The sequence below is a fragment of the Frieseomelitta varia genome, unplaced genomic scaffold (assembly GCF_011392965.1).
Source record: "Frieseomelitta varia isolate USP_RPSP 00005682 unplaced genomic scaffold, Fvar_1.2 scaffold_462, whole genome shotgun sequence".
NCBI classification, from domain to species: domain Eukaryota; kingdom Metazoa; phylum Arthropoda; class Insecta; order Hymenoptera; family Apidae; genus Frieseomelitta; species Frieseomelitta varia.
The window spans coordinates 821,719-848,623 of record NW_025110215.1 but is presented as its reverse complement, the minus strand read 5'-3'; the positions used below and the strand labels follow the sequence as shown (position 1 = coordinate 848,623).

Genomic DNA, 26,905 nt, shown 5'->3' with positions numbered 1-26,905 from the left:
CTCGAATGGCGGTCTTCTGCTTTTAGCATAGCGCGGAGAACGTCTCGGGACGGCATATTTCCTTTCGAGTCGAGTTGGAGGAATAATTCCGAGGCGGCACGAGCCCCGCCGGCGTAAGTCGTTTTCTCGAGTCGCGGCACGCGCCCCTTCGCTTTCCGTATTAGACTTTGTAATAAGGACCGGTCCTGGTTTTACGTACGTTAATGCACGTTAAGCCTGATACCGCGAGTATCCTCCCCTCTTTTTGTCTCTTCTACCATGGTGTTTACGATATAAAATGAAAGGCAATTACGAGATAAAAAAGGCAAAAGGTAACAATACAACGATACCAAATACTCTCCAACAAAAGGCAGGCGCGACATTAATAATTCGTGGAAATGGAAATGGAGCACGGCGTGTTTCGATTATCGTTGCAAGCAGCGAGCGAACTAAACAGTGGAGCCAGGAAGCGAAAGCTCGTTACTCCGTAACGGTCTTAATGGGTCCAGATGCTGTTATGTCCAAGGACGGCTTAAACTACTTCTGGACAGCTTTATCCGTCGACTCACCGCGACACGAAACGGCCGACCAATCGTACCCGCCTTACACTCGGATTAACAATGTTGTACGACGGGCCACGGAACAGCCTAATTACACTTTATACCGCTGTATTATAGCGGAGATAGGTATCGGCGGAATTGCACCGCGAAATTGTTCTCGTCGGATAACACGGATTAATATAGCGGCCGAGTCGATATCTTTCGTGATTTCACGCTCGACTGGCCGCTTTCGGTCATCTTTGATCTTTCTGCCGCAGAATGGCTGTCAAAAGTGACGCGAATCACAATCTCGCGTCGTAAGCCCTGTGAATAACTTGCGTTAATTAAGCTAAACTCTCAGTTGGGGAATGTTTTTCAAGAAAAGGAAGGGAACAAAGGAACAAGAGCATCCCGGTTTCCCGCAAGCCTCTCTCTGTTGACTTCATTCCTCGCGAGCCATTGCCACTCAGACTAATTGCCGCACTAACGAAGAACGCCTCGTTATCTTGGATCGGGAAAAGTTCGAAACGGATTTCGAGAGTTTTTCGAGAGTGCCACGTTGGAGAAACGGGCGCGCACCACTTTTTTCCACCGCGGACCTCTTCCACCTTCGCCTGGTACGTTCTTCGGCTAGTTGCAGTTTTTACTACCGGCCCGTGCTTCGTCTCTCTCTCTCTCTCTCTCTCTCTCTCTCTCTCTGTAGCGTGGATTTAATCGTCTTTCATTTAACTCCGACATCCGCGACTCGCGCAAGTACGTAAGACAGATTAGTCTGGGGAAGTGTCTTCCGGAACTTAATGGTCGTGACAATTAAACGGGAGTTTTGACACAAAACGGTTTGCTCGAGCGAGTAATCACGTTCTACTTGCTTTAACAACTGCACCGCCGACGAACGCTCGTGCCCGGAGTACATTCCGGGATAAGTGGATATTACAATATCCACTTGCTCATCGAGTAAATACCAGAGCTGATATTAGACACATTTATTCACCCTTTGAAAGTTAAACGAGCCCAATGGTGCAGTTTTGCAACGCTTTGATAAATACTCGCAGCCTCTCGCTTGTCTCTCGCTCGTTTCTCCAGACAAAACGAATTCGAATTCATTAATCACCGGTTGAATCTACCGCGAAAAAGAAGCCCCGCGAAGACGTCTCGACGACTTCATAAAAGTCACTCGTCCCCTGAATCGTCCGCGACTCACCCCTCTCGACAAACTCCTCCCACCGATAGTTCCATTTTCGTTTCATTTTTAATCCCTCGTCGCGTCAGTGTCCTTTCTTCAGGCTACGTCGAATACATAGCCTTCCCCCGTGCGGAACGACACGATATCGCCTGTCTGCTCGTGGCAATTCGTGTTAATTAATCATTCGTAAAGAGGCCAATAATCGCGAGGGAATCCGTGCTCGTCGCTGGATCATCTCTCTTATATTTTCCCCCTTCTCTCCTCTATCATCGCCACCGTGTCCTAACCATCTTCCCCCGTTCGTTCTTTCCTCCCCCGAGCCGTCTTATAAGGAAGGATTAATTAACGCGCAGCACCGGCTGTACAGCGGGCAACGATCTTCGCGTAATTGCCGCGAGTGGCGTTGCTCCTTCGTGGCCGTTCTCACGGCTTATTTTAAATGCGACGTGAAATCAGCTTAATAGCGTCCCACGGAAATCGTGGCCGTCTTCTTCGACCGTTTCGTTTCTCTCCCCCCTCTTCTCTCTCTCTCTCTCTCTCTCTCTCCCGTTCTTTTCCAACTAGCCAGGCTAGGACTGGGAATCCTAACGGGGCAACGAACCGTGACACTTTTAAGCCGGCCAGGCTGAGACTTAAGAACTTAACGTCGAGCTTCGGCTTCCCTTGTTATCGTCGAGATCGTCCTCGGATGATGACGATTATAAATCAAGACCGAGCGGCCGCCACTCGTTAACTTCCACGCGCCGCTTACGCGAGCAGGCGAATCTGGGACGAATAGTATCTTCAGACGACCCGGATTTCTCCGTTTCGCCGAGTAGCTGCTTGATAATCGTCTCGCGACTCTGGCTAAATGGTTACATCGGTACATTCGACGCTAGCCTTCACCGTGTGCTAATTTTTTTTCTCTTTTTTTTTTTCGTTATAGGTACTGGAAGCGTATGAAATATACAGAGCCTTTATCTCATTTTTGCTTCTAAATTATGTGACTGTATGTTTGTATTATATATTACGAAGACTACAGTAAGTAGGTTCTAAAGTACGTTTTAACTTTACCATTTATCACTCTCGATTCTACGATACCATCGTCTTATTTTTGCTTCTAAATTAACGTAACTGTATACTTGTTCTTACATCTTAACTCTTATCACTCTCGATTCTACGATTCTACCGTGTAACGAATCCTATGCATTTCGATTGCGCGTTATGTACTATTGGGATTTAAAAAACATTTCATTATAAAATCCTTTTCGAGTAAGAAAAAGCTTTTCCAGATTACAGTCGCGTAATTAATACGACGATGGACACTCTAAGAGTACGTTGACATACACGATCAATAACTTTCTTTACTCCATTTGTAAATTAATTCCACTAATAAACGTCGCCTCTGCGTTGGGGCACGTCGATCTCTCTGATTAAAATTATCAAGCAATATGGTTGATTGGAACCGATCAACCGCTACAGTACCGACCGAAATCTTCAACCACGTCTTCCTTAAAAATAAACAGACCAAGACAACAGGAAGCCCACGCGAGCGTAGAACATCCAGGACGTCACACCCACGAGTCCAGTCCCTCGTTGCGAAGCTTAACAGCGAACAAGTCCGATTCCAGCCAGATAGAGTCGTCCTAGAAGGAGTAAGAGCTCAAGAGAAAGAAAAAAAGAGAGAAAGGGAATGCGAATTAGGAGGGACACGGTGCCCGCGCGAATATCTTCTTTCCACTTTCGTTATATCTACCGAGGAAAGAACAAATTACTACGATTCTCTATCTGCCAGAGAAATAGTGAACGCGGCGTTACGAGGTGGCGGATCCGGCCGCGGCGGCGCGCCCCCATTGGAGTTTCTACCCTACTCGAAATCGTCGGAGTAGGTACAAGTAACGCTTGAAGTTAGAAATTAGTAGTGTTGCCCGGGCGTTTAAAAGATAAAAGCAAACTTTTCCCATTAATGCCCGCAGCCTGGAGTGTGGAGAGTTCATGGCATCGCGGTGGAAGAGACGCGGTTCGAGGGTTGGTAAAAGGGGGTGGAGATGGTGGCGGCGCCACTGGCCGCACTAGCCGACTCAATTGCAACCCCGAGCCCCGTAGCCCCTTCCGGTAGGACGCGGTTCCCTGTAATTATTTAAAAAGTTTTCGCCTCGTCCCGGCCCAGTCTCTCTCTCTCTGTCGTGCACCAACGCGGATCAGGTATCATTATACTCGTACACACGTACCTTCCAAACGGACACGATTTATTCCTCAACTTGCTCGTTCCTAGCGGCCGCGGTCCGTTTGAGGTATCCCGTCCTCCAACCAGCCTTTTCCCAAATTAATATTCGCCTATTGGGAGGCCGCGACGCGTCCTTTCCAATGGAAATATCGCTGCTACTGAATTTCTTTTCACTTCGTCGAGTAATTCGACGTACGTAATACAGTAAGTTCGCGTTCGCGTAATTACAAGTTAATTCAACTGAGATAAGATGACAATATGGCAACGTATGCACGAGTTAGAATTTCGTTGCCTCTCATTTTCCGTCAATCACCGGAAACAAGACGACTTCGTCGGTGCAAGGGAAAATGAAAATTTCTCAGGACGAGAGATGTTTCGCCGAGGAAGTATCGGTTTTTAATTAAAAACCGTTATAAACAGAAGCACTAGATCCGAAAGTCTTCTCGTTTACAATGGTCTGGTTGATCCATCGGAGGAAGGTCTCGCCCGTTCCGTGACTGGCTGGCATTGGCATTTAGTAGAGCGCGATGCGAGACCATTCTTCGATAACGTCGGTACGATGGATAGAACAGGCGCGGTCTCATGACGGTATATACGTACGTCCCAGCCGGGTTGTACGGCTGGTATAATTTGCAACCGGCGATGCCTCCTCGAAAATACCGTAATGGAACTATTGCTCTCGCCTGTCGGTGTGTTCGGTTCCACTGTCTCTCTTCCACTCTCTCTATTCTCTCTCGCGGGTGTTCATCGCGCGGAGCCACGCCTGCACGTCCGTTTCCGGCTATTTTTGGCAATTTTCATCCATTCACGTGGCCAAATAATACGCGAGCCGGCGGCCCGGTGTAGAATTCGCTCGGTCATTTGAAAGGGAAATCGCGCTTTCCCGAGGAAAAAAATTTCCCGACCCCGGCGACGGGGAAAAAATTTTTCGATTATATTTCGGCGCGTAAACGTTGTGACAACGGAACGGAACCGTCGGGCGAACATCGTGTTCGAAAATTGTTCGATGTCTGGCGTGCGTCGAAACGTTTCGTCCAATTCTCGGCGCTTCGATTTTAATGGCAAATAATTATCAGCCTAGATTTTATCGTACTGATACGTTTCAAGTGAGGTATAAATTTTTTAAAAATTTGTTGTAGATTTATGTATTGACACCTTAATATATGTTATTCATATTATTTATTATTTTCTCGGCTGTCTGCTAAGATCAACTCAATTCGGTAAGAAGATTGTTACGGCAAGCGCGACGGTGAGCGTTAGTTACTACCCGCTTCGCTGGTCGCTCTCTCGTCGTGCCTTTTACAGCCTCCGGAGAGATGTTTTAATGAATGAAGACGAGATATAGAATAAATACTTATATTTTACGATTATACAAATGTTAATTATAACTGTGGATGTGTGATGTGTCGGGAGAGGGCACGCTAGCTCTCCTTGAGTGACTGACGCGGAAATGACGGTATCTGAACTGATTACTTGTGAATGAATGACCCCCTAAAAGTGTGATTGCTGTATACTTATATATGCTGCCAACCTCCCCCCATGCCTCTGACCATGGTTTGCTCATGTTGACCTCTTCGATATCTTCATCTCTCCTTCCATGTAGGAGAGAGGGCAGTTGGAAGGGATGGCAAGGAGATCGGGAAAATCGGCATGGTTATAGCTTTCAAGCCGTCCATACAATCCCTTGCCAGATGTTGGGGTGAAGTATGACGCTTCTGGCCTTGAGTACTGCGTGACTCCACGTGACTTTTTAGAATGGAACGCAACTTTCGGGAGCCGGCCAAGACGCCTTGGTTCCTAGGCTGGGCTTTTGTTTATACCCTACCGAGCCTTTCCACATGCTGTCTCTCCCTCCAAGGCCAGAGAAAGTGTCCTTAGGTGAGAGATATGTTAAGACATCTGGCAATTCTCGGCAGGGTCGAGAATTGCCTGGCTGACGCCTCTGAGTGTTCTGTTCTGCGCCAGAACAAAGATGCTATAAAATTTGTTATCAAAATAACATTAAAAAGTTAAAATAACGTTGAAGCAAATATTACTTATTAATATTTAGTATTATTGTACAGTGTTATATAATTTATATAATAAGAATTCTAAGTATAGTATTGTATAATTTATATAATAAATTATTATTATTCAATATTATTTAGAATAATATTTGGAACAAAATCTTTTACTTTAAATTAATTTTGACATCACTAAAAGATTGTTTGTCAAAGTAGTACCTTAAAATTAAATTTATTTAACTTTATTATTAAACTCTAGACACTTTTCTTGGTAATTATAGGTTCTGCACTATTATAAATATTGTAAGACGATATAATGCTTCAGAAACAAAATTATTTATCCTAAATGGGACATAATCAAAAATCGGTTCTGCGCGGAACGTGTTAAACGACGAAAAGAGTAATTTGGCTTCGTCCCATTTGATTTCTTATAATTCGATTGTCGCGCGAGTCCCGATATTATTGTGTCCACTTTTTGATCACGTTAGGTCGGATAGATGGCCGGGAGTAATTTCGAAAATGCATTTATGATTAACAATATGATTATTGGTCCCAGCAGACTGGCCGGAACCTATCGGAGCCGATGCGTTTATAATAAATTTGGCCTGGGTATTTCAATTTAGTAAATCGGTCTCCTTTCATTAATTATTCAATCTGTTTCCGCCATTTTGAAATTGCTTCACTCCGGCCACAATATCAATCAATATTACATATTACCCGGGAGATATCGGATCCGATCTTTTCGCCTCTTACGATTAGACTTCGATCTCCGACGTTGACCAAACTATATACGCGAATAAAGTCAGAGCGAAATACGTGAAATGAAACCAGAGTTCCATCCGTCAACGATCGTTCGTCCAGTCGATATTCTATAATTTTCCCGGCGATCTTTTTCGTTGCGCTCGCCGTACTTTACTAATCAGTTTCCTGTCCAGCCGGAACAAATACTTGCACGCTGAGAATTTCGAGTTCCGAACTGCGGCGCGCAGTTGAGTTGAAATTTGCAAACTCACAAATGGAATTCAGAAAACTGCTGGTCCCATGCGAGCACCTTTCGCCTGCCATTAAAATTGACAATCCTCCGGTCTTGACGCGAATTACGTACGACGGCGCTGTTTCGCGAGCGCGCGAAAACGGAATTTTTTATCACGAGAGTGTGTGTTGCTTTTCGCTGCGAGCACGAGAGGGAAACAGAGGCAGACGAAGGAACGAAATCTTTTTCGATTTCTCTCATTCACAGTCTAATTCCGGTTTATCCGAGTCTGTTTAAATTTTCAAGCCTCGGGTCTTATCCAGCCGCGAGTATAGAGTGGGAAAAAGGAAACGAGGAGAACCGTGTCGCCGAAAATCGCACGTTTGCCTTTCGCTCTTGCTCAAGAACGAAGGCTTTGTGCCCTTTGATTCTTTTCCCCATCTTTTCGACCTCTTTGATTCTTTAATCGTTAGCCAGCGCGTAGGAGTAATTAACGCTGCCAGCGGGAGCATTCTCTATTCATTATGCGCGCCGTTTCGGGATAGCATGCCTCTGACATGCTATGATATCGTCGAGGCATTAACGGCTCTGAAAACACGGAGGCGAGGCCGCTTTCGCCGATTGAAATCGAGCTCTCGTCTATCTAGAGCATTAATCCTTCCGAGCCCGCGAGATCGGCCATTTGATAAAAATATATATCGACATAAATTGCCGTCTCGAAGCCGGTTGAAATCGAAACGGATCGCGCGAAAAACCGCCATTGTCCGTGGCCAGACGCGAATGATGATAAATTCGCGTTTTCCATCGATCCGTACCGACCGATTGTGCCGCTCGAATCGACAACGCTGGAAATATCCCTTTGCATTTCGCATCCAGAGGTGGATTTACAACGGATTAGCCGTTTAATACTTGATCGGATTTAATAAGATCGAATTCTGATTTCGCTCTTCGTTCGTCGTTCTTTCGTCGTATTATTTATCACGCCAGCTTATTACTCGATCTGTCGTTTCGTTATTATTAATTACGTACTACGGAAGTCGCGGCTCGTAATTTCGTTCGTTCTATTTTCACGTCCGTAATTTTAATTAATTTCGAATTTAACATGACGCGAAGCGGGGCTCGTTGAATCCTGCTCGTTCTTTCAGGTTTACGGTTTTTCGTTCGTTGTTTTGCTACGCTATTACCAGGCTGCTTATTAACAGATGCGTATTATACAAACAACGAAAATTATGTACGTGAATAATTAGCCGGCGGAGGAAATAATTTATGTGGCATCTTACCGACGATCCGCGCGGAACAAGTTTCCCGGAAGGGTGAAGTCAGAATTATTCAATAAGATCGATCGCGCGGCTCAATTTCGCGGCGGGCGGTGGCTTCTGGGATATAGAGCGGCGCCGAGCGTAGGAACACTAACTTCGTATCGTCGAGTTCGCCGTGGGATTGAGGATCTACGTAAAACGAAGCGATAGCTTCACGAACATGAGCGCGAAGAAAGAACACGGGGCCAGAGGGGGAGGGAGAGGGATGAAACAGTGGCAGGCAATATGTTGGCGCGGAAGACACACGTATGCATAAAATTTAATACAAAAAATTCTTACAGTGCATGCCTCGTGAAAAAGTTTCTTTACGATAGGAGGAGCGCGTGTTTGAAAGGAGGAGAAGACCAGACGCTCAAACACGAGTGGGGTTATAAGTTGTGCGGAACCGCACAAGCCTGAAAGAACTAATATATTCCGGCCAGACAGAAATAAAATTATTCATCCGAAAGGATATTATCGATATCCTGCAGATATCGAGAAGCCTGTACCGCGGAGGAGGCTGCCCCCGGCTCTTGGCCAGAATATTCAGATGAATCGATAACAGCTGTTTTCTTTTTCTGAAATTAATTTCGCTCCGAGGCGAGCCCTGATCCGGATCGTTTCTTTTCCCTATAGTAATGTCGTTTCGACGACGACGACGACGACGATGGATCCTCGCTGTACTACTCTCTGATCCATCGTTTCGGCTTCCAATATTAAAAATAACAACTTCCTTTCTCCTTCCCGATGGATTTCCACTCGTTTCGCGACTACTCGATCGTTCCGTTCGTCCCTATTCGACGAAATATCCAGCCACGTCGGAATTCCAGACTTTTTCGGCGGAAAATGAAAATATTTGCCGGATTATTGTGATAAGTTCTTAGCGCAATCGCGAACGTACAGACCATTTGTAATCAAATTGTTGCTTCCTTGTGACAACTGTTGTTCTCACGACTGTCAAAATTAGTCGGTTGTATAATCGTGCAATAAATGTTCTTCGGTCTGAAGTGACGAGGTTGTAGCAAAAGTACATGGAAAAAGCATTAGGAATAAGGGGATATTCTAGGCATTAGTGGAAAGTGCTAGCTTGTGAATGGAGTAGCTAAGAGCCAGAAAGCGGAGAGAGAATCGAGTGACTTTGTATAAGGCGAATGTGGCGTCTGTTCGACGAAATAATTTTATATAATTAATATGAAAAAGTTAAATTCTAAATTTAACAAACCGTAATATACATATACGTATAATACGAGTATATATATTTACAATACGAATAGAGTACGACATTGCAAAGAACTAAACAAAATAACGCAAAATGTTAGAAACCACCTTCAACGACACACGTACACTTCTCAATCGTTTCGACGGCTTGATTAAAATTTAATCAGACCGGTTTCTCGTCCGGCAGAATTCCACGGTAGCGATTCGCCGTGTTGTCGGGTGCATCGGTAACGTTCCTCCTCCTTATTCGATCCCTTATCGCGGAAGCTAATCGCGCGCAATTGGAGCGCGCGTTGCCGTGGCGAGAAGACGGGGGAGACGCTGGAGGTCTGCCGCTGTAAAAGTCAGCTTCGAGCGTGGCTGAATATTAAAACATCTCGTTGAATAATTCTCGGCGAGCGGCTGAAAATAGCCAAGAAAGAGAAGAGATCGGGACGGCGAACACCGCGTCGCTCGTTCCACGTAGACCGGCGGGCGTGCCGGCGCTTGTCCCGCCGAGAAAGACAATTTCAGGTTAGGAAGCACTTCATCACTAATGCATAAAGCCGTGAGAGAAAGAGAAGGAGAAGGAGGAGAAAGAGCGAGAGGAGCGACGCGTCGCGGCACGGGCGAACGAGAGACAAAGACGGCGACGGGTAGGGGTTACGAGAGAGAAGGCTGGGAGAGGTTAGGTGGTAAGGGGGTTTAACCGACGGCAGCCATGTTTGTATAATATATTCGACTGCAATAATAGAGTCACTTTGGAAGTAGCATTACCTGCTTGCTCTACTACGCCGGCTTCGTAGATTGCAGCAACGACTGTTTGCACTCGCTAAATATAATAAAGCCAGGGGTTCTCAGATTCGCGCAGCGATCCGCGCGCACTTGCGAATTCAGCTGCGAGAGTGAAACCGGAAGAGGGCTGGCTGCGAACGACCGCCGCGAATGGCTTTCGGATCGCGGAGCGTGCATTTCAACAGCCGGAGTTTCACGCGTTTGCCTGCATCGCTGTTGACTTCCTGCCGGGCGGGATAACCGGGGAGCCAACGAGCAACCGGATAACGGAATTCTGAACTCCTCGTCTCGTTTGCCGCCGTAACTCGCGCAACGAATCGACGCTACGGCTGGCTTCGACTCGTCTCGCTTAAATTCGCGTAAATCGGGATCGGTTGGCAGTTGATGTGACACGCGGTACACCGTGACACGCGGATTCGCATGCCAAACGTTTTAAATTCGACACGAAATTCGGCTCGTACATTCGTGGGAAATAAAGTGGTTGTGGGAAATTAACGAAAACAGGCAGATCGATTTTTAGCGTATCCTGTTTTTTTTTTTTTTTTTTTTAGAGAAGCGGGTACATCTCTTGACTAACTACAGACTTTTTTTAAAGAAAGTTTGAATAACAGTGTTTGAATAACCCGCAGCCACGCAATCAACAAGTCAGAATATTTTTACGATCTCCTCGGGCGAGTTTCTTGCAATCTGCTGATCTCTGTCGTGTCTTCTCTCGGTCTAATTTCCAAGTTCCCCTCTGGGACTGAAGCCGGAACTTCATTTACCGTAACTTTTTTTTAACACGTAAATCGTACGTAGCTGGAGGAACGAGGAAGGGGCTGGCGAGGGGAAAGAGTCACAAGAACATTATTCCGACAAGCTTTCCGGCGTACAAAGGCGGTCGAAGGAGACGCAATGGCACCACGCCAGAGCCGAACTTTGTCGCTGAATCTTCACAAAAGAAACCCGCCGGTGCCGTCGTTCAACGTATCGAGATATCTTTTGTAGCAGGTGCGACTACAAAACGTTCGAGAGGAGAGAAAAAAAAAAAAGGCAAAGGCGACGTTCCTTCGCGTTTATTGACTCCGGCAGTTTAGACGCGGTCACGCGGAGGCTGACACGGAGAGTGAACGGAAATCTCGACGATCTTTCTCTTCTCCCTGCGTCCGGGCAGGCAATGCCACTTTTAATATCCGCGAAATCGTTTCGTCGATTAATTAAAGTTAGCAGGGTAGTAGCATTAAATTAAGAAATTTCTCCTCGGCCTCGATATCAGGAAAGCGGAATAAATTCTACAGGGTAAATATCAGCTGCGACGCATCGATTTTCCATATTATTAAACAGAACGTCACCGGTCTGATGCATTATTGATTAACTCGGCCGACTCTTGCCTTGCGTTAATAGGTTTCGTTGCTCGTTTCCTTCGGCCGTTTCACCTCCCGGCCCGCCGACGACTCGTTTTTCGTTTAACGCCCCTTTGTCCCGTTGCCCGGTCGCGTTCGCTTTGTTCCACACGGTGGTTTTCTTTTTCATGCCGGTCGAGTGTCCCTTGCCACCCTTTTTTCGCTGCTCGCCCTCGCTAAACGGCGAATAATCGTCTGGCCATGATCCTTTTGTTTCCGCTGGAACAATGCGGTCTTCCAGTGTCTCGGGTTCGTCCCGCAGCTGTGTCTGACCGCAGCTTGCCCGTTACTACTTGAGAACTTGGCTCTTTCCCGTGACCTCCGCGTTTCCTCGTCACCCTCGCGCCCCCCCTCGTCACTCTTTCTTCGCGCTGTTCGCGCTGTTCGCGCTCTTCACCTCTTTGCCTCGTCAACCGTTTGACCACACGGCGCTTCGCGAGACATTCGACGCACCTGTCTTCGCGGTTCCTTCTTTATTCGCACGAGGGGACAAATTTGTTAAACGAGGGAACCTGCTGGAGAGAAAAAAAGAAAAGAAAGAAAAAAAAAAATGGGATCTGCGAGTATTCCGCTTTCAAGCGTCATTCGCTCCGGGAGGTTTTCATTATTTCTCGCTTTTACGGTTCGGCCCGTAGCGATGCAGAGTTTTGTTTGCGAGTAATTAAGGATACCGGGGGAAAAGCTTGGTCGGCGCGGTGAACGAAAAGCAGATTATTTAAAAGATTAATTAGAATAGGGACCGCAGTGGTTGGTAATAATGTCACTTTGTACGTAGTTGGCGCGGTATCGTGCGTCATAATCTCTGCCAAAGGGAGTTTAAAACACCAGCCGACAGTGGTTAAAATCGGAAGGTCCAGCAAAGCGCGACACGATTCAATTCTTTGAACGTCGAAATCGTTGACGAGCGAATGTTCATCGTCGAGTATAATATCGCGCGTCACACTGGAAGAACGAAAGTCAGGGATATATTTCGAAGCTCGTCTTGTTCAGTTTGACAAACGGCACGCGTTCACGAAGCTTTCTGCAGGAGGGCGAAAGATTAACAGGCGCGGTCTCGATCTATCAGCCAGCTGAGTAATCGCCCTTTTCGCCGACGCGTCTCCGTGAAACGTTCTTCATACTATTATCACCGGGTTTTAATTTAACACCTCGATCAACACGGTGATCGCAAAACGCCTCGTTCTCTTCGTTGTTTTTCGAGTTTCCGTAAGTTTTAATGAACCAGCGGCACGCAACGTACAACGAGGCGGTGGAAGGAGGTCAACTGGGATTCTTACCTCGTTCGTGCGAAACATTCTTTAATATCCTATCAATTTAATATCTCCTCTTCTTCTTCTCCTTCTTCTTCTTCTTCTTCTTCTCCTTTTTCCTCTTTTTCATTTTCTCTTTCTTCCCTATATTTACAATCTCTCTCTCTCTCTCTCTCTCTCTCTTTTTTCATCTCTATTCAAATTCTTTATTATCTCTTCCACTCTTTCCCTATCATCTTCCCTCTCCACTATTTTAATAAAGTGTCATCCATGGCGAAAGGTGGATGTCGCTTAATTGCATTATTCGTCCCGTCTCCTTCTCTTATCATAGCGGTTCGCGTTGTTGCGAATCGGTCGCCAACGTTCGTCAACGAATAACCGAGAATTCCTGCTGTTATTATTATGTCTATAACCGGTGCAAATGTCGTTTGTCGTTGCGATCTTGCAGTCATGCTCGCGTTTTGATGTTGCAGTCACACAAACACTTCATTACGATGATATTCAAAGTTCAGACCGATCGTCTGTCGTTTATGCTCCGTGACTGAATAGAGATTTCTTGTTTTCGAGAGAATTTAAATTTCCCCTTTCGCCTGAGAGAAAGCTTCCTCCTTGGACGGAAAGAATAGGATTGCATTCAGAAGGGAGAGAACGTTAGATGTAACACTCGTATGATAGAATGGTTCTGTGCCGATGGCATGATGGATAGTTTGGAATCACGTGACACAAGGTCTGATAGATTTGTGAGATATGAAAGATATAAAGAATGATTGCTCAAAGAAGAAAAATACGCAAACTGACATAGGAAAACCCAACGAACAAATAACGCTGTTAGAATCACGTGTAATGTTAATTTATTATTTAATGAAATTAGCAATCAAATCGAACATCCTGAGATGTGCATCTGACATGAATCCTGAGTACTGCATCTTTCCATACATGTACATATATTGCCACATCCTCTCGTCCCAAGGTCAGATAGATTTCGTGAGATACGAAAGAGATAAAGAATGATGCAGATGATGGTTCAAAGAAGTAGGAAGTACGCCAAGGGAAAGGAAGATACACAATCTGATGCAAAAGAACCTGACAAACACAAACGACGCTGTTAGAATCACGTATTTCGTTTATTTATTATTCAACAAAATTTATTATTCAACAAACCGAATGGAACGTCCTGAGACATGAATCTTGCGTTCGAACGTAATGCATCTTTCTACACGTGGATATTGCCGCGTCCTCCCGCCCCGTGCAGCGTCGTTACGGATTTAACTCGGCATCGATGGTATATAACTCGCGGATCTCGCCGTTTTATCGGATGCAGCACGTGCACGGGCGAAAATTCGCGTTTAACCAGCCGTTTCCGTCCACTTACTGCCTAACGTATATCTAATAATAGTCATTTCGGGCAATTGTCATCTGTGTCCTTATTGGTTTCCAATATTACATCGATAATTTCCAGCTAGCCCTACCCCTCCCACTCCCCATATCCCTCGCTTAATAGCCATTTTCGGTTGCGCGGAGAGACTCGTAGCACAAAAGAAGAATCCCCGTCCCAAATCGTTTCAATGGAAAATCCCCCTCTCTCTCTCTCTCTCTCTACATTTCCGCCGTCCGGATTATCCCATTTCATCCCATCCATTTTGCTTGGCTTTTTATCTTCGTCCCCCTCACCCCTCACCGCCCCGCCAGCAGTGGTCACTGGTCCACGGTCGTGCGTAGCTTCACGTGGTATCACGTGGTTTTACATCATCGTTCAAGACTGACAAGATTAAAGTCCGGGTCTCAGCTAGCGGAGCGGGCATATTATTGGAAAATGGAGCCGCAGCATCCCTACGTGCACCGTATACGTGAAACCTGCAGGCAAGAATTGATTCGAAACGCTCGGACGGTGGTCAACTATTCGAACAACCCACCGGCAACCCCAGCCGAGGGTTTCTCTCTCTCTCTCTCTCTCTCTCTCTTTTTGTCTGTCTGTCTCTCGTTGTTGCTTCAACGGCCACGCCACATAAGCCCCGCTCGTTTTATTCCCCGCCGTGCTTCCCGAATGGTGAATGGTACCGCGTGTCTCAGCTCGTGTCCGAGCTGGAGCAGCGTTGCTCGAGGATGCTGCTGGCCCCTGAGATTAGTGGCTCTAAATCAGCCGCGGAAACGTCGATCCGTGCCGGTTCCAAGGATGCAGTGGAGGGTTCTGACGGTGCAAGGGTGGAAGAAGGGACCAGGCCAAATAATCTCGCCGTCCAACGGCGCGTGGGATTAAGGAAGTCTGTGGTCTTTCCGAAATCTCGGCTACCATCTCGCCGTCAGTCGACCGCGCGATCACGATCCACGTGAGCGGAGTAGGAAGAAACGTGTGGAGGGTGATCGAACGGTTGATATCGTGACGTTATTACGCAGATGTCAAGCAGCGCTGATAGCTACATTCAACGGACGATTCTTTTTTCTTTTCCTTTTCTTTTTGTACGTTAGGTCGAAAGGTCCGTCGTTCTTTTCATTCTCTGGGAGGAAATTGCGTTGATTGAAAGTTTTATTAATCAGTTCGATGCGAAATGCCAAGTGGCAGAAACGAAAGAAGTTAGTTTAGCGATAATCTGCACCGAACTATACTTTACGTTTATTCGTCGCGCTTGACAAATGCAATTTCTTAAACATTCTTCAACGTAGATTCTCCATCCCGATATTGTTTCATTTTTGACAGGAAATGAGGTAGAAACACGAGCATGAGATATTATAATTCATACGTTTTGCCAACTATTTTCATAGTCGTATGGAATGAAACGCTTCGCTCGTTTGGAAACTTTCTTCCAGTGTTATTCCTGAAACTCTGTTTTTTACTTGATTACGAATTGACAGTGTCTTTCCTCACACCTGTTCGTTATAATTTTTATTCGACGAATCCGTTGGAAGACCGGGTCAAAGTTGAACGTCCCCTTACTCTTTCCTCCTCGAACCTATTTCTCCCTCAGCCCTCTTTGTTTCGTTTTACCACCGGAGGATAGCGTTCGCGTTCGCGTTTCGTTTGTTTAAAGACTTCGCTGGGGCGCGATTCTATTAGTATCAATCATCCACAGCATTAACGGGTTGGAAGAGGGTGGAAGTTCCCCGGCCGGATTGAAATATCATTTTAGCCAGCGTACACGTAGATCCGTTGATCCGACGGCTTGGCTGTGAAAATTTTCTTCCTGCCCACGCCGACTCGCGCTGTTGTGCGAGAATTTATCGAGCTGGATAAAAGTGAACGACGAAAGACTCGCGGCCGACTCATCTTTTTGGCCACCGCCCAGATCTAACGGCCGGAAGGAGCGCGGCAAACCGTGTGCGAACGAACGAGAAGAGAATAATTTTTTGAGAAAATATATTTTGCCAGCCCTTGCTCTCGCGACGAGATACCCATCAGTCCTATATACCGCGCGTGATGGCGCCTGACGTTGCAGGAAGGATAAAGCGCCTCCCTCTCCTCCTGTAATTTTTTATCTAAATGCTCCTTCGCCTCGGAAGGTTGCTCGTTCGTGGGTGACAAAGTCTCGTATCGTTTCACCGATCCGCGATGGGAAGATCGGATCGAGGAGTGGTTGCTTTCGAGAATTACAAACAGTTCGTGGTCATCGATACGATTCTCTTAGACGGGAGGAATTTAATTGAATTTAGTCAGACTTTTCGTCAGGTTTTCATATTTCTCGTGGAATGTATCCGTCGAAACTAAATTGAGAATACAACGACGAGAACAGATTCATAGTTATCGAATCTAGCGTATGTAGCTTTTAATAAAATTTTCACCAAGCCCTGGCGAAGTTTCCAGCTACCAGCGAAATTAGCTGGTCGTTACAGGCGAATATTAAATTTTCGCTGCAACGTTGCGAATCGCGTCGGGAGGAGATCCGCGGAGCGGTTTCGCACGTTCGACTCGCGATGAGAAAACGTTTCCGCGCGATCGTCACGTAACGCATTAAGCCGCTTTGCATTCCGTGTAGGATGACGGAAACGAAAGGGGGGGCTCGTAATATTTTTCTCCGCTGTGCGCGTGCGTGTGTACGTGTGTGTTTGTATCCGATTTCGCGTCCGCTTTCAGCCCGCCTTTGGAACGTCGAGTTTCCGAGGTTTAATTTCGCCCGGGACGATAAGACAAACGATCGGTCATAACTTAATATCCGTCTCATTTCCATACGGCGCGGCGCGCTGCTATTTATTACAGTTTGGCAACGCCTGCAGACAGCCAATTGCGTGCATCTAAGAATGGCCCTCGCGGCCCCCTCGTGATTTATTTCCACGGCGAGTATGATCCCGCCGACAAAACGGGGATCCGCTCGTGCTTTGTGCCCGATCCGCCGCGAATTTGCGATATATATATACCGTAAACTTCCGCGTCACGGAATAGATTAGTCGGTCGACTTTTACGGTCGTTGCCCGATCTCGTTTCGCGTTCTTTAGATCGCGCGAAAAATTGATTCACGCTTCCAGGGACACCAATGTTTCACACCTTCTCTCTCTCTCTCTTTTTTTTCTTTCTGAGAATTTATTCGATTCGATATACATATTTGCATTTACGCGTAAACATTCGTAGTTCGGGGCCTACCGAGACGGGTCCTCGCGAAAAAGCTTTGATACGGTTGATGTTGGTTGCAGAGTTTTGGTTTAAAAGAATCCTTTCGATATTTATATACTGTATTAAACATTTAATATTGTACGATAATCGTTTGGACACGTGTTCGTAGTACAACGCATCTAGCAAGGAATAAAACAATAGGATAACAAACATGGCTATAAACATTAATAGACCTTTCAGATTAGAGACTTGGCTGTGAGTTCTAATACGGAAGGCTTTTTTATTCGATCGCGCGCGACAGCTTATCGATTCCCCTTGCCTGTAAAATTGCACGGGATACGAAATGTACAGAGCAGGTTGTCGTAATTGTACGATTCTACGTTCGATACGCTCCTCGATATTTCCACGTGCCTCTAAAATCGTTTACTTTATAACAATCCGAACGTAACACGCCAACGCCACACGCGAAACGTGTATAACCCGCCGCTGAATCAAATTCCAGCGGTTCGTCTCGCGACCCATTTGCTTCTCTTTTACGAGACCGTAAAGAAACGCAACGAAACGTTTCTGTCCCGCGTGCATCGCGTATTTGTATCTCTCACGTGTTTCTCGCCCACGTTGTGCGATGACGCCTATTGTTAGTAATCTGTTGACAAAGTGACGTTCGAATGTCAATCTCTGCTTCGTCGTCTCCTCCAAACGCAAACGGCCAGAGAATCGACAAACACTATTAAAAAAAAAAAAAAAAAAAAAAAAAAAACGATCGTTGCCTCGATCTCGACGAAGTTATTCGTATACACGATCGTTTCCCGACGAGTGCAAAATTCAACAGAGCGGAGCTTAACGAGGTCGTGAAACACGCGAAGCGCGACGGAGGGCACGAACAGCCGAGCGCATGTCTAACCTGTGCGCTCCTATTTCCCTTTCTGCTTGCTCGCCGGTGTCTCTCGGCCGGTTCCTCCTCGTCTGCTTGTCTTTCTCCCCTCGAAGCCCCTCAGTGATCTCGTATTCGCCGTATCCGAGCTGGGAGGCGTTTTCCCTTTGGAGGGAAGGGAACATTCCGACGCAACGAGAGAAAATAGTGCGGTGAACCTCGTTGGAAAATTCCCAGGCGCAATGAGTGCTCGATGTAATAATCGAAGTTGAGAAATTCGTGGTATTCGTCTTCGCCCCACCTCCCTCTCAAGAACCAGAGATATTCGCTCATCGTGCGCGAGATATCGATCGACCGATGTCAGCCCGATGGAGATTCAACCGTGGCTGCTCGCTCCTCGCCGCGAGTCTTAATTAGGGAAAGCGAGGAAAGAGTAGAAATTTCCTCTCGTGCGAGCGCGCTGATCGAGAACGCTGTCTTTTCGCGCGGAGTAACAATCGTCGACTCGCTGGTCGACTTCCTTTGCGAATTACGCTCGTTGCGTAGAGAATCAGCTGCGGCGATTCGCGATGTAACGTCGGAATTCGACTTGGCGTGGTAGAGGGGTGTGCGTCTTTCTTCCAATCTTTCTTACCTCGCCACGTCACGGAACAATGGATGCCGAAGATGTTCAATCTTTCATGGCGACACACCGTTCGTATTAAAGCAGCGCGCAGCTGGCTGAACGCACACTCGATTTTATGCATACCGCATTTACGTATACATTACAGTCCTTTTTTCCCCTCGATTACGAAAGAGACGAACGGGTGTCTCCGTTGAAAATTTTTCGGAAACGTGTGTTGCGTGACGAATGGAAATTTATTTACTCAGACAATGGAATTTGAATTACGAGGAAAAATAAATTCGATTAGAACGATTGCCAGACAGAGAAAGAGAGAGAGAAAAAGGAACAATAGAGGCAGTTCTTTCGTTGCAAAACGATATTCATCGGAAACGTTTTCAAACGTGTGCGGTATTTTGAATAATTCCCATGGCAAAAAAAATGTAAAAAAACAAGAGAGAGAGAGGCAAATATATATATAGAGAGAGAGAAAGTGGCAGGGAGGAGAGGGGAAAAAAGGAAATGAAAAATAGAGAGAAATTCAACATCGTAATCCAAAGCATCGGAATTACACTGGAAAAATGGATGAGAATATTAAACACGCGTAAAATCCGTTGAATTTTCGAATGCGATGCAAAAATATTCCACGACGGAAATCGTTAAATACAAAACGTACATCAACTCCTGTCGCCGGGGAAAATATTCAAACCTCGGTTCGCGCGTGCGAATCTCCCGTATTTTCTCCATTTTCTCCTCTGCTCTCTTTCTTCCTTCACATCGCTCGTACGTTTCCTGGAGACGTTCTGGCCCGGGGAAGAAATAATAAAAATCCATCGGTTCGAGAATCGTATGGAAAAGAGATACGAAGAAAAGTGGGGAGTGGCGCGGTGTATCGGCGGGACGTCGTCGCGACTACGAGTACTTAGTGGCCATGGCAACCGGTGCCAACTATTTTTCAGTTTTCCGCCTTTACAGTGAGCGTCGTCCAACCTCTCCTCTCGCGGTCTCCTTCCTTCTCTCCCGACCTTCGGCCTGGATTCCTTTGGACAGGGGACACATTTCTCCCCTTTTGTGGAATCCTTTCTAGAACGCCTTTGTGGTCCAGGCACAACAGCCATTCGCGCAACACTGAATAATACCCATTCTCTTGCCTGTTGTTAAACAGACGCTACTTGATCGACGCTGTGAATGTTCTTTTACGTCGATTCGGTATTGACTCTGGCGGACGGAGTGAAAGAGCCGGTTGACTTTGAAAAATCGATGCTCACAGAGTGTTTCCATTCGGATGAATTAATTCTTTATCTTGGAATTCCACCAAGGGGTATGTCACGTGACATTGTTGTTTCAACTTCCTCTTTGCTCGTTCGATCTACCTTGTTTCCACGAAAGTGTAATTTTCGTCTCTGAGCGCGTTGAATTTTGTCGTCTCGCGTTACAAAACATTTCCAAATCGTCAGATAGCTTCGAGTCAATCTCACTTCTCGTTGAATTAATTACTCGCGAGTTCCCTCACTTTGTTCCAACATTCATCCCCATTTCCGAACGACCAGACCTCGTCGTGCTTTCGCTTCCAACTTATTCGACAACGACGTATCCGTTCGTCCTGCAGTTCGTCGGGTTGACGCTCGACGGAAGAAAAGGGCGTTAAGTGATAGGTTCAAAGCGATATCGAAAGCCATATGAAAAAAAGGTCTCCAGAAACCGAGGAGGAGAAAGCCAAAGTGAGCTGAAACTCTTCAAGAGGGTTACAAGATGAAGGCGAAGAGAAAAGAGCCGGACGTCGATACAGAGTGCTATTTACGCCGTCATCTCTCTTGCAACCTTCATCTTCCACGCCCCCCTATCAATCTCGTTCTTCCCTTTTCCCTAGTTTTTAACAGCCCTTTCCACCGTCCACCCTTTCCCTCGTCTCCCCCGCAATCGCGTTCGCTCAATCCTTCTAGGTAATTTATCTTGATGGCCAATTACTCCGACGTCTGTCGCTGTTTTCCCATTTTTTTTTTCTTCTCCCCTTCACATCTTTATAATAACGTTTACGATACAAAAGAGACCATACGAAACGCGTCATCAAGGCGTGTCTTCAACAACGCCGAAAGAGATTCACGCGCGTATAATTGATCAAGTCACTTTTTAATTAACAATATTACCCTGGCACTGTGGCAAACAATTTCCCTACTAATCATAAACGTCGCTGTCATTGCGATATTTAATTTTAATGCGGAGCACTTTGAAAATTAATTTTCCGTCGGACAAATAACTGCGCCGGACGTGGCACGGCTCGCAGTTATTCGAGTGGCGCGAACGTTGAAACAGGGATGACTAAAAAAGAAGAGAGAGAGAGAGACAGAGAGACAGAGAGAGAGAGAGAGAGAGACGGTGAAAATGTATTTTATATTCGTAATAATTTCAATTCCAAAATTTTTCGCTCCATTGCGCGAAATGGAAATTAGGAAGGAGCATTTTTCTTGTAGATTTCACGGCTGCTTTCATTAACTTGATTAAAGCAACGAAACGTTTCAAAGATATCTCCGTTTAGCTGTTTCAAATTGTTTTTCATGGAATGTGAATAACGAACGTTCTACGTTTTTCCTTGGAGAGGCGCGCGTAAAAATTTTCCCTTGCGTCCGGATACGTCGCAGCTGGAGAAATCATCAGACTTTCATCCTTCAAGAAACACAATAGAGATCGTAACTTGAAAATCTGTCAATCGTTGGCTCTCTACTCTCTCGTACTCTCCTTCCCCGAAAAAAAAAGAAATTTACCTACCGCAAGTTACGAGACGTGAATACCAGAAAATGTCGCGCGCGGTATCGAGTCGTGCGCGGCGAAATTCCGTTGTCGCATAAAGTTTTATCGTCGGTACGCTCGTGTGTAATATCTGACAAACGGCAAGAAATACCGTACGTATGATCCGATATTTTTCTTATTAGACACGAGCGTAACCACCGACAGAGATATTCCCTTTTTCCTCTTCTTTTCTCTTTCCTTCTCTACTTTCCTCCTTTACCGTAGATTTTTACTCGTAAAAAAAATGTCAACCTTGCCTCGTACGACTTTTTTTTCATCCCTTTCGCGCGACGAGACTGAAATACAACCACCCGCCGTCCTCTCAATTTGCATTTCCTTCTCTTCCACCCTTCGTCGTCTACGTCTCTTCTGGCCCTTTTGGATCTCGTGGCTCGCGTTAGCACGGGTGACAAAGGATCCTTCTAACGATAAGTGGACCAGTCGACCGGAATGGAGGCATTTCCGCGATGATCCTCCATTTTCAACGTAACACACCGATAAATCTCGAATGGACGGCCACCGATCCATCGACGCAGCCTGGTCGCAAGTTGTTCTCGTTTCAGGGATTGGCGCAGGGATCTATTTTGTATCGGACAGGCCGAGAAACGACGACTAATTTTTATATCTGAAAGGTCTCCAAAGTCGATTTCTGTTCCCTTTTGTCCTTTGTCTTTTGCCCCTTTTTTGTCTCTTACGCTATTAGAGGAATTTCAATTGTGCACGTACGTGAACTTGCTGCACGATTTGTTTGTCCTGCGCAGCTAAAACGAGATACAAGAAGATAGAAACGAATTTCATTAGGCAACATTGAATTTGGTTTCTGAATGTACGCGCGATTTCCTTTGGAGCACAACGATTCTAAAATTTTTTTATCTAGCGATATATTGATCCTTCAGAGAGAATGAAAAGTTGCATCGCGCAAAAAGACAAGTGTATAATGTAAATACTTGAAAGAAGAAACAGAGACGACTTTTAAAATCTTTGAAACGTTATTCGTTCTTCAATGGACGCGCGCGTCAGATCATGCGCCATTTAAAAGCATTTAATTCCGCCCGGTTACAATATTGTTTTATCCGCCACCATTTCAGAGCTGTAGCTTATCCCAGTTACGCGAAACATCCTATGTACATAATGCTTTAACGCAATATCTCGCCTTTCAGCGATATAGAGCTGAATTTGAATGTGCAACATTTTAACAATATATCCGGCAACAATACAACGTTTTGATATGTAACATTTTAATAAGATTATTTGAGGTGTACACCTCGAACGTTGCAGCCCGTTAATTACGAGCATTATTACGGCTGATTTATTGTCATTAGTACATTACTCTACATTTGCAGAAGCTGTTTATTTATCGTATTACGATTTGCAATTCTAGTCGTGTAATTTTGCAACAGCCTATATCGCGATTAATTCCAGCGACAGCGTTTAATCACGCGAGGATGCAAAAATACATTTGCTCGCGGATGTTTCACGGGAAGGAAAACAAACAACCAAAAAAAAAAAAAACAAAAAAAAAAAAGAAGAAAGAGTATAAAATTAATTTCGCCGTTTCTTCGCCCCTCTGATTTTGATCGAAACGGGGTCGAATAAATCGCTCTCAATCCACGCGATAATCCACGTCAATGTAATAACAGAAATTGAATGAACGGTCGAAAGGAAACATATGCACACGTACGTTATACCGATCAGGTTACGCGCGTACGCCATCGCGATCCATCTTTCGATCTTTCCGCCACGTTTGTATTTTCAGCCGGGGGTTTCTGCAAATTATTAGCACGTTGCGAATTTATTTCAGCAGTCCCTCCCCCCCCCCCCCCCCCCGGGGTGCTAATTTAAAAATGCTCGCGCGCGTAAATGGTGTCGGGAATAAATTACGAGTGGATACGCGATACGTCTCGTATTGTTTATTCGCCGCGTGATACGGAGCGCGGCCAATAAATTTTATAGTTAATAAATAAAGTGACATCGTCCGTGGTGAAACAGACGGACGGACGTCGAACGATGCAGCGACGGACAATAAGTTGCGTTTTCCCGTGTGCGTTTGAAAATTCGATACGTCGCCTATTCGACGTCACGCGCGCGCTCGCATATTTTTTTTTCAATCTGTCTTTCGGCCGTCGAATTAAACGGGCAAACGAGTGACGAAGAAATTTTCGAAACTCTCCCACCCGGGACCGGTAACGTTTCTACCCGCGGGGAATATTTGCGCGTTCATTACACGACATTTACATAATAATTAATTAGATCCAAGTGTTATAAATTTCGTACAATCTCGCAGAAACTTTCGTACGGCTACGAAAATTTGATACCGCGAGGAAATGGGATGCGCGCGCGCGCGCGTCCGCATCCTGATTAAAAAACATGTTTCGTTGAACGCGGTAGCTGCATGCAAATACACAGTTCGTAGACGCGGACGGAATACGATACACTTATGATGGGAAAAATCATGGAATCGGTTGAGTCAATTGCGAGGAGATAAGTAGCAGCCGCGTCTTCGTGGTCGTGGGCAGTTTTCGCCGGTCGGAATCGCATACGCTCCCTCTGCACACGTGCACCACTATACGTATCGTACTCGGATGCATCCCATCCCCGAGTTATCCCGTGTATTTACGTACGTTCGCGTTCACGAGGTCTCCGCGTGGAATTTCGTTCTTCGGCCATATTCCTGCATATATATATATATATACGTATGTATGTATCTCGCTTATACCTGTACTTGGCTCTCGCATCGGACGAAGCTGGCAGTATCGTAACTGACGAACTTTTCACGCTGCATTTACATGCGTGCTCGTTGCACGTAAAGTGATTCCGTTGTTGGTCGTTAGACGTGTTTCGCGGGGGTCGTTGAAACCACCTATGATCATCGGAGATCCGGAAACGACCGGTTTCTTCGATGATTTTGCTACCCGCTACGGCAAGAAGGACGTTGCGTGCTTTTTGTTTCGCGTTCGCGATGGAAGCACGTAGACAGAGCAACGCTCTGGAATTCTCGAACTCGCTTACGTGCGTTAACTTTCCCTTAAGCAAGGAAGTCGTTCAATTTCTTTTCGCCGAGGATTTAATTAAACGAACGCATCGAGATCTTCAAACTCTTTCAACACTGGACAACAGCGTGACGCTTGAATTTGTGTTTAAAGCAAATGCAACGATACACGAGCAAAATGCACGACACGCCAGCGTGAATAAGCGTAGAATTTTAAAGGAACGTGAACGTAGATGTATGGATAGAGCTGTAATTTCGTAAATAACGTGACGTTAATGAAATATCAAAGTGCACGTTACCGCAACTGCCGTTCGCTAATTTTATATCAATTTGCATATTTTTCATGGTCGAACAGGAAAGAAGAAGCTTGACCCGAATATCGTAAATCTATTACTACCCATCAGTTCTCTATCTCGCGGATTTATAGCACGTCAATCACCATTACGGCTGAAAGAAACAAGATGCTCATCGCGCTATCGGCATAAATATGAAAGCCCCTCGGTAATAAATAAATTTCGAAAGGTCTGGTTTCTTGGTACGATCGATAGATCGCATAGATCGATTCGCGCCCTCTCCTTTTCAAACTGTCTGTTTATTTCCGGAGGAGGGGAAGAAGATGACGAGGACTCGAGTTATGAATTTCACAGCGAGAAGAAATTTGAAGTATTAAATTTCTTATTAACAAACAAATACGATCTTTTTTTTGTAATTCTTTTCTACAATATATTTTGTGCTATTAAAGAAAAAGAAGAAGAAATATTTAGCGGGTGAAATTGATGGCGCATTTCGTGAAAAACACTGGATAGAAATCGAAGAAACGAGTTTGATAATTGTACGACCTTTGCATTTAATAACGGCAGCCATTTTTTAGGATTTGCAAAGATTTATATAGTTTCTTCATGATCTTTTGAGTTAGTTCTTTCCACTTCTCCAATACATTTTTTAATGTCATTAATATTGTCTCCCATCCTCGGCAAATTCCCAATAATTTTCTATAATATTTAAATCTGAAGATTTGGCTCGCCATACTACAGCACAAATATTTTTCGGCTATTTCGAGAATAGTTTCACATAAATGCTCGAGCACCGCTTGATTAGCGAAGCAATTAAGGAATCTTTCACGATAAAAATACATCGTGTTTCGTCAGCTTCTCGCACGTCGCGCGAATCGTTTTCTCCCCGATTAATATACTTGAAAGCGTTTTCGCGTTTGCGAATCGGATAATTTCATCGTTGGTTAATTTATATACACCGGCGGGTGAATTAATTAGTTGCGTGGAACAACGCCTCTCCGCCATCTAATGTAATACGTTGCGTCTGGTGTCACGTCACAGAATCAATGTCAGTATTATGTTGTATACTTGACGACACTCGATCATACTAACATCATCTGCTTTCCTATGTTTCAGGTAAGGATCTAAATTTCGCCAGTAATAACGCCGGTGAGTGTTCATCTAACAATATAACATTACTATCGCTTGTGTCTCTCTTTCGCATTACGACCTAGACCGCTTCGTTTTTCATTCGACGTCATTGTTAAAAACAGGCTGATCGACGCTGCGCGTCAGTTCTCATTCGATTTCGTTTTATTTTGGTTTTGCGTGTTCCTTAGACTTTAAGTTCTATCCCTTCAAGACTAAAAAATTATGCGATTTACAATTGTAGAATTTTTCATTCAACTTCACACCCAATTCACGTTACGATGTTCAATCTTCCGAATTTTCAGTAATCCGACAGAAATTACTTTAGATCGTACAAAATAACTCAACTATCCGCAGGTGTGTCATCGATAAAACTCGCCTGACGATCGTCGTGCAATTTCATCGTCGACGAAAACGAATCGATACGAAACCGCGGATTGTTGCCCGTTTTGATCTGTTATTTATTACGATCCCGGGCGTAATTCACGAAACGCGAGCTATTTGCCTCTGGCGCGAGAGACAGAAACAGATTCGAGAAACGATAAGGTAAATCTATTCAAATCCACTTGTCCTTTTTTTCCGTGTCCCGCGACTGCAATTTCACCCCGAAGATTTCCCCGTGCACCCGGGGACAAAAGGGACACGAGCGCGGGAGAAGATTTACGTACATTACGGGGGCAAAGAAACGTGGATGGCGGAAGGGGGTGGACGAAGAAACGAAACCGGAGAGATATTCTTTCGAAAAGCCCATTTTCAGTAATGCGTGAAGCTGGGTTCCCCCTCTCTCCATGCCACTGGCAGAAATAGATCGAGATTGCGAAATGTAGCGTGATAAGGAGAGGACAAATTGCAGAAACAGTCTGGATGATTAGCTCTTGACTAGCGAGT

General features: G+C 45.4%; 1 protein-coding gene across 7 annotated transcripts in view; it reads left to right on the top strand.

The window, feature by feature from the left end:
- Positions 1-26,905, top strand: part of LOC122532625 (agrin-like) — a 437,045-nt gene that overhangs the window by 168,126 nt on the left and 242,014 nt on the right. For 6 of the 7 annotated variants that reach the window (XM_043661541.1, XM_043661540.1, XM_043661539.1 and 3 more), the window contains one exon: positions 26,006-26,038. The exons of the other annotated variant lie outside the window; for it this stretch is intronic. In XM_043661541.1, the coding sequence (XP_043517476.1) occupies positions 26,006-26,038 (33 nt within the window). The remainder of the gene's footprint in view (positions 1-26,005; positions 26,039-26,905) is intronic. 7 annotated transcript variants of the gene reach the window in all.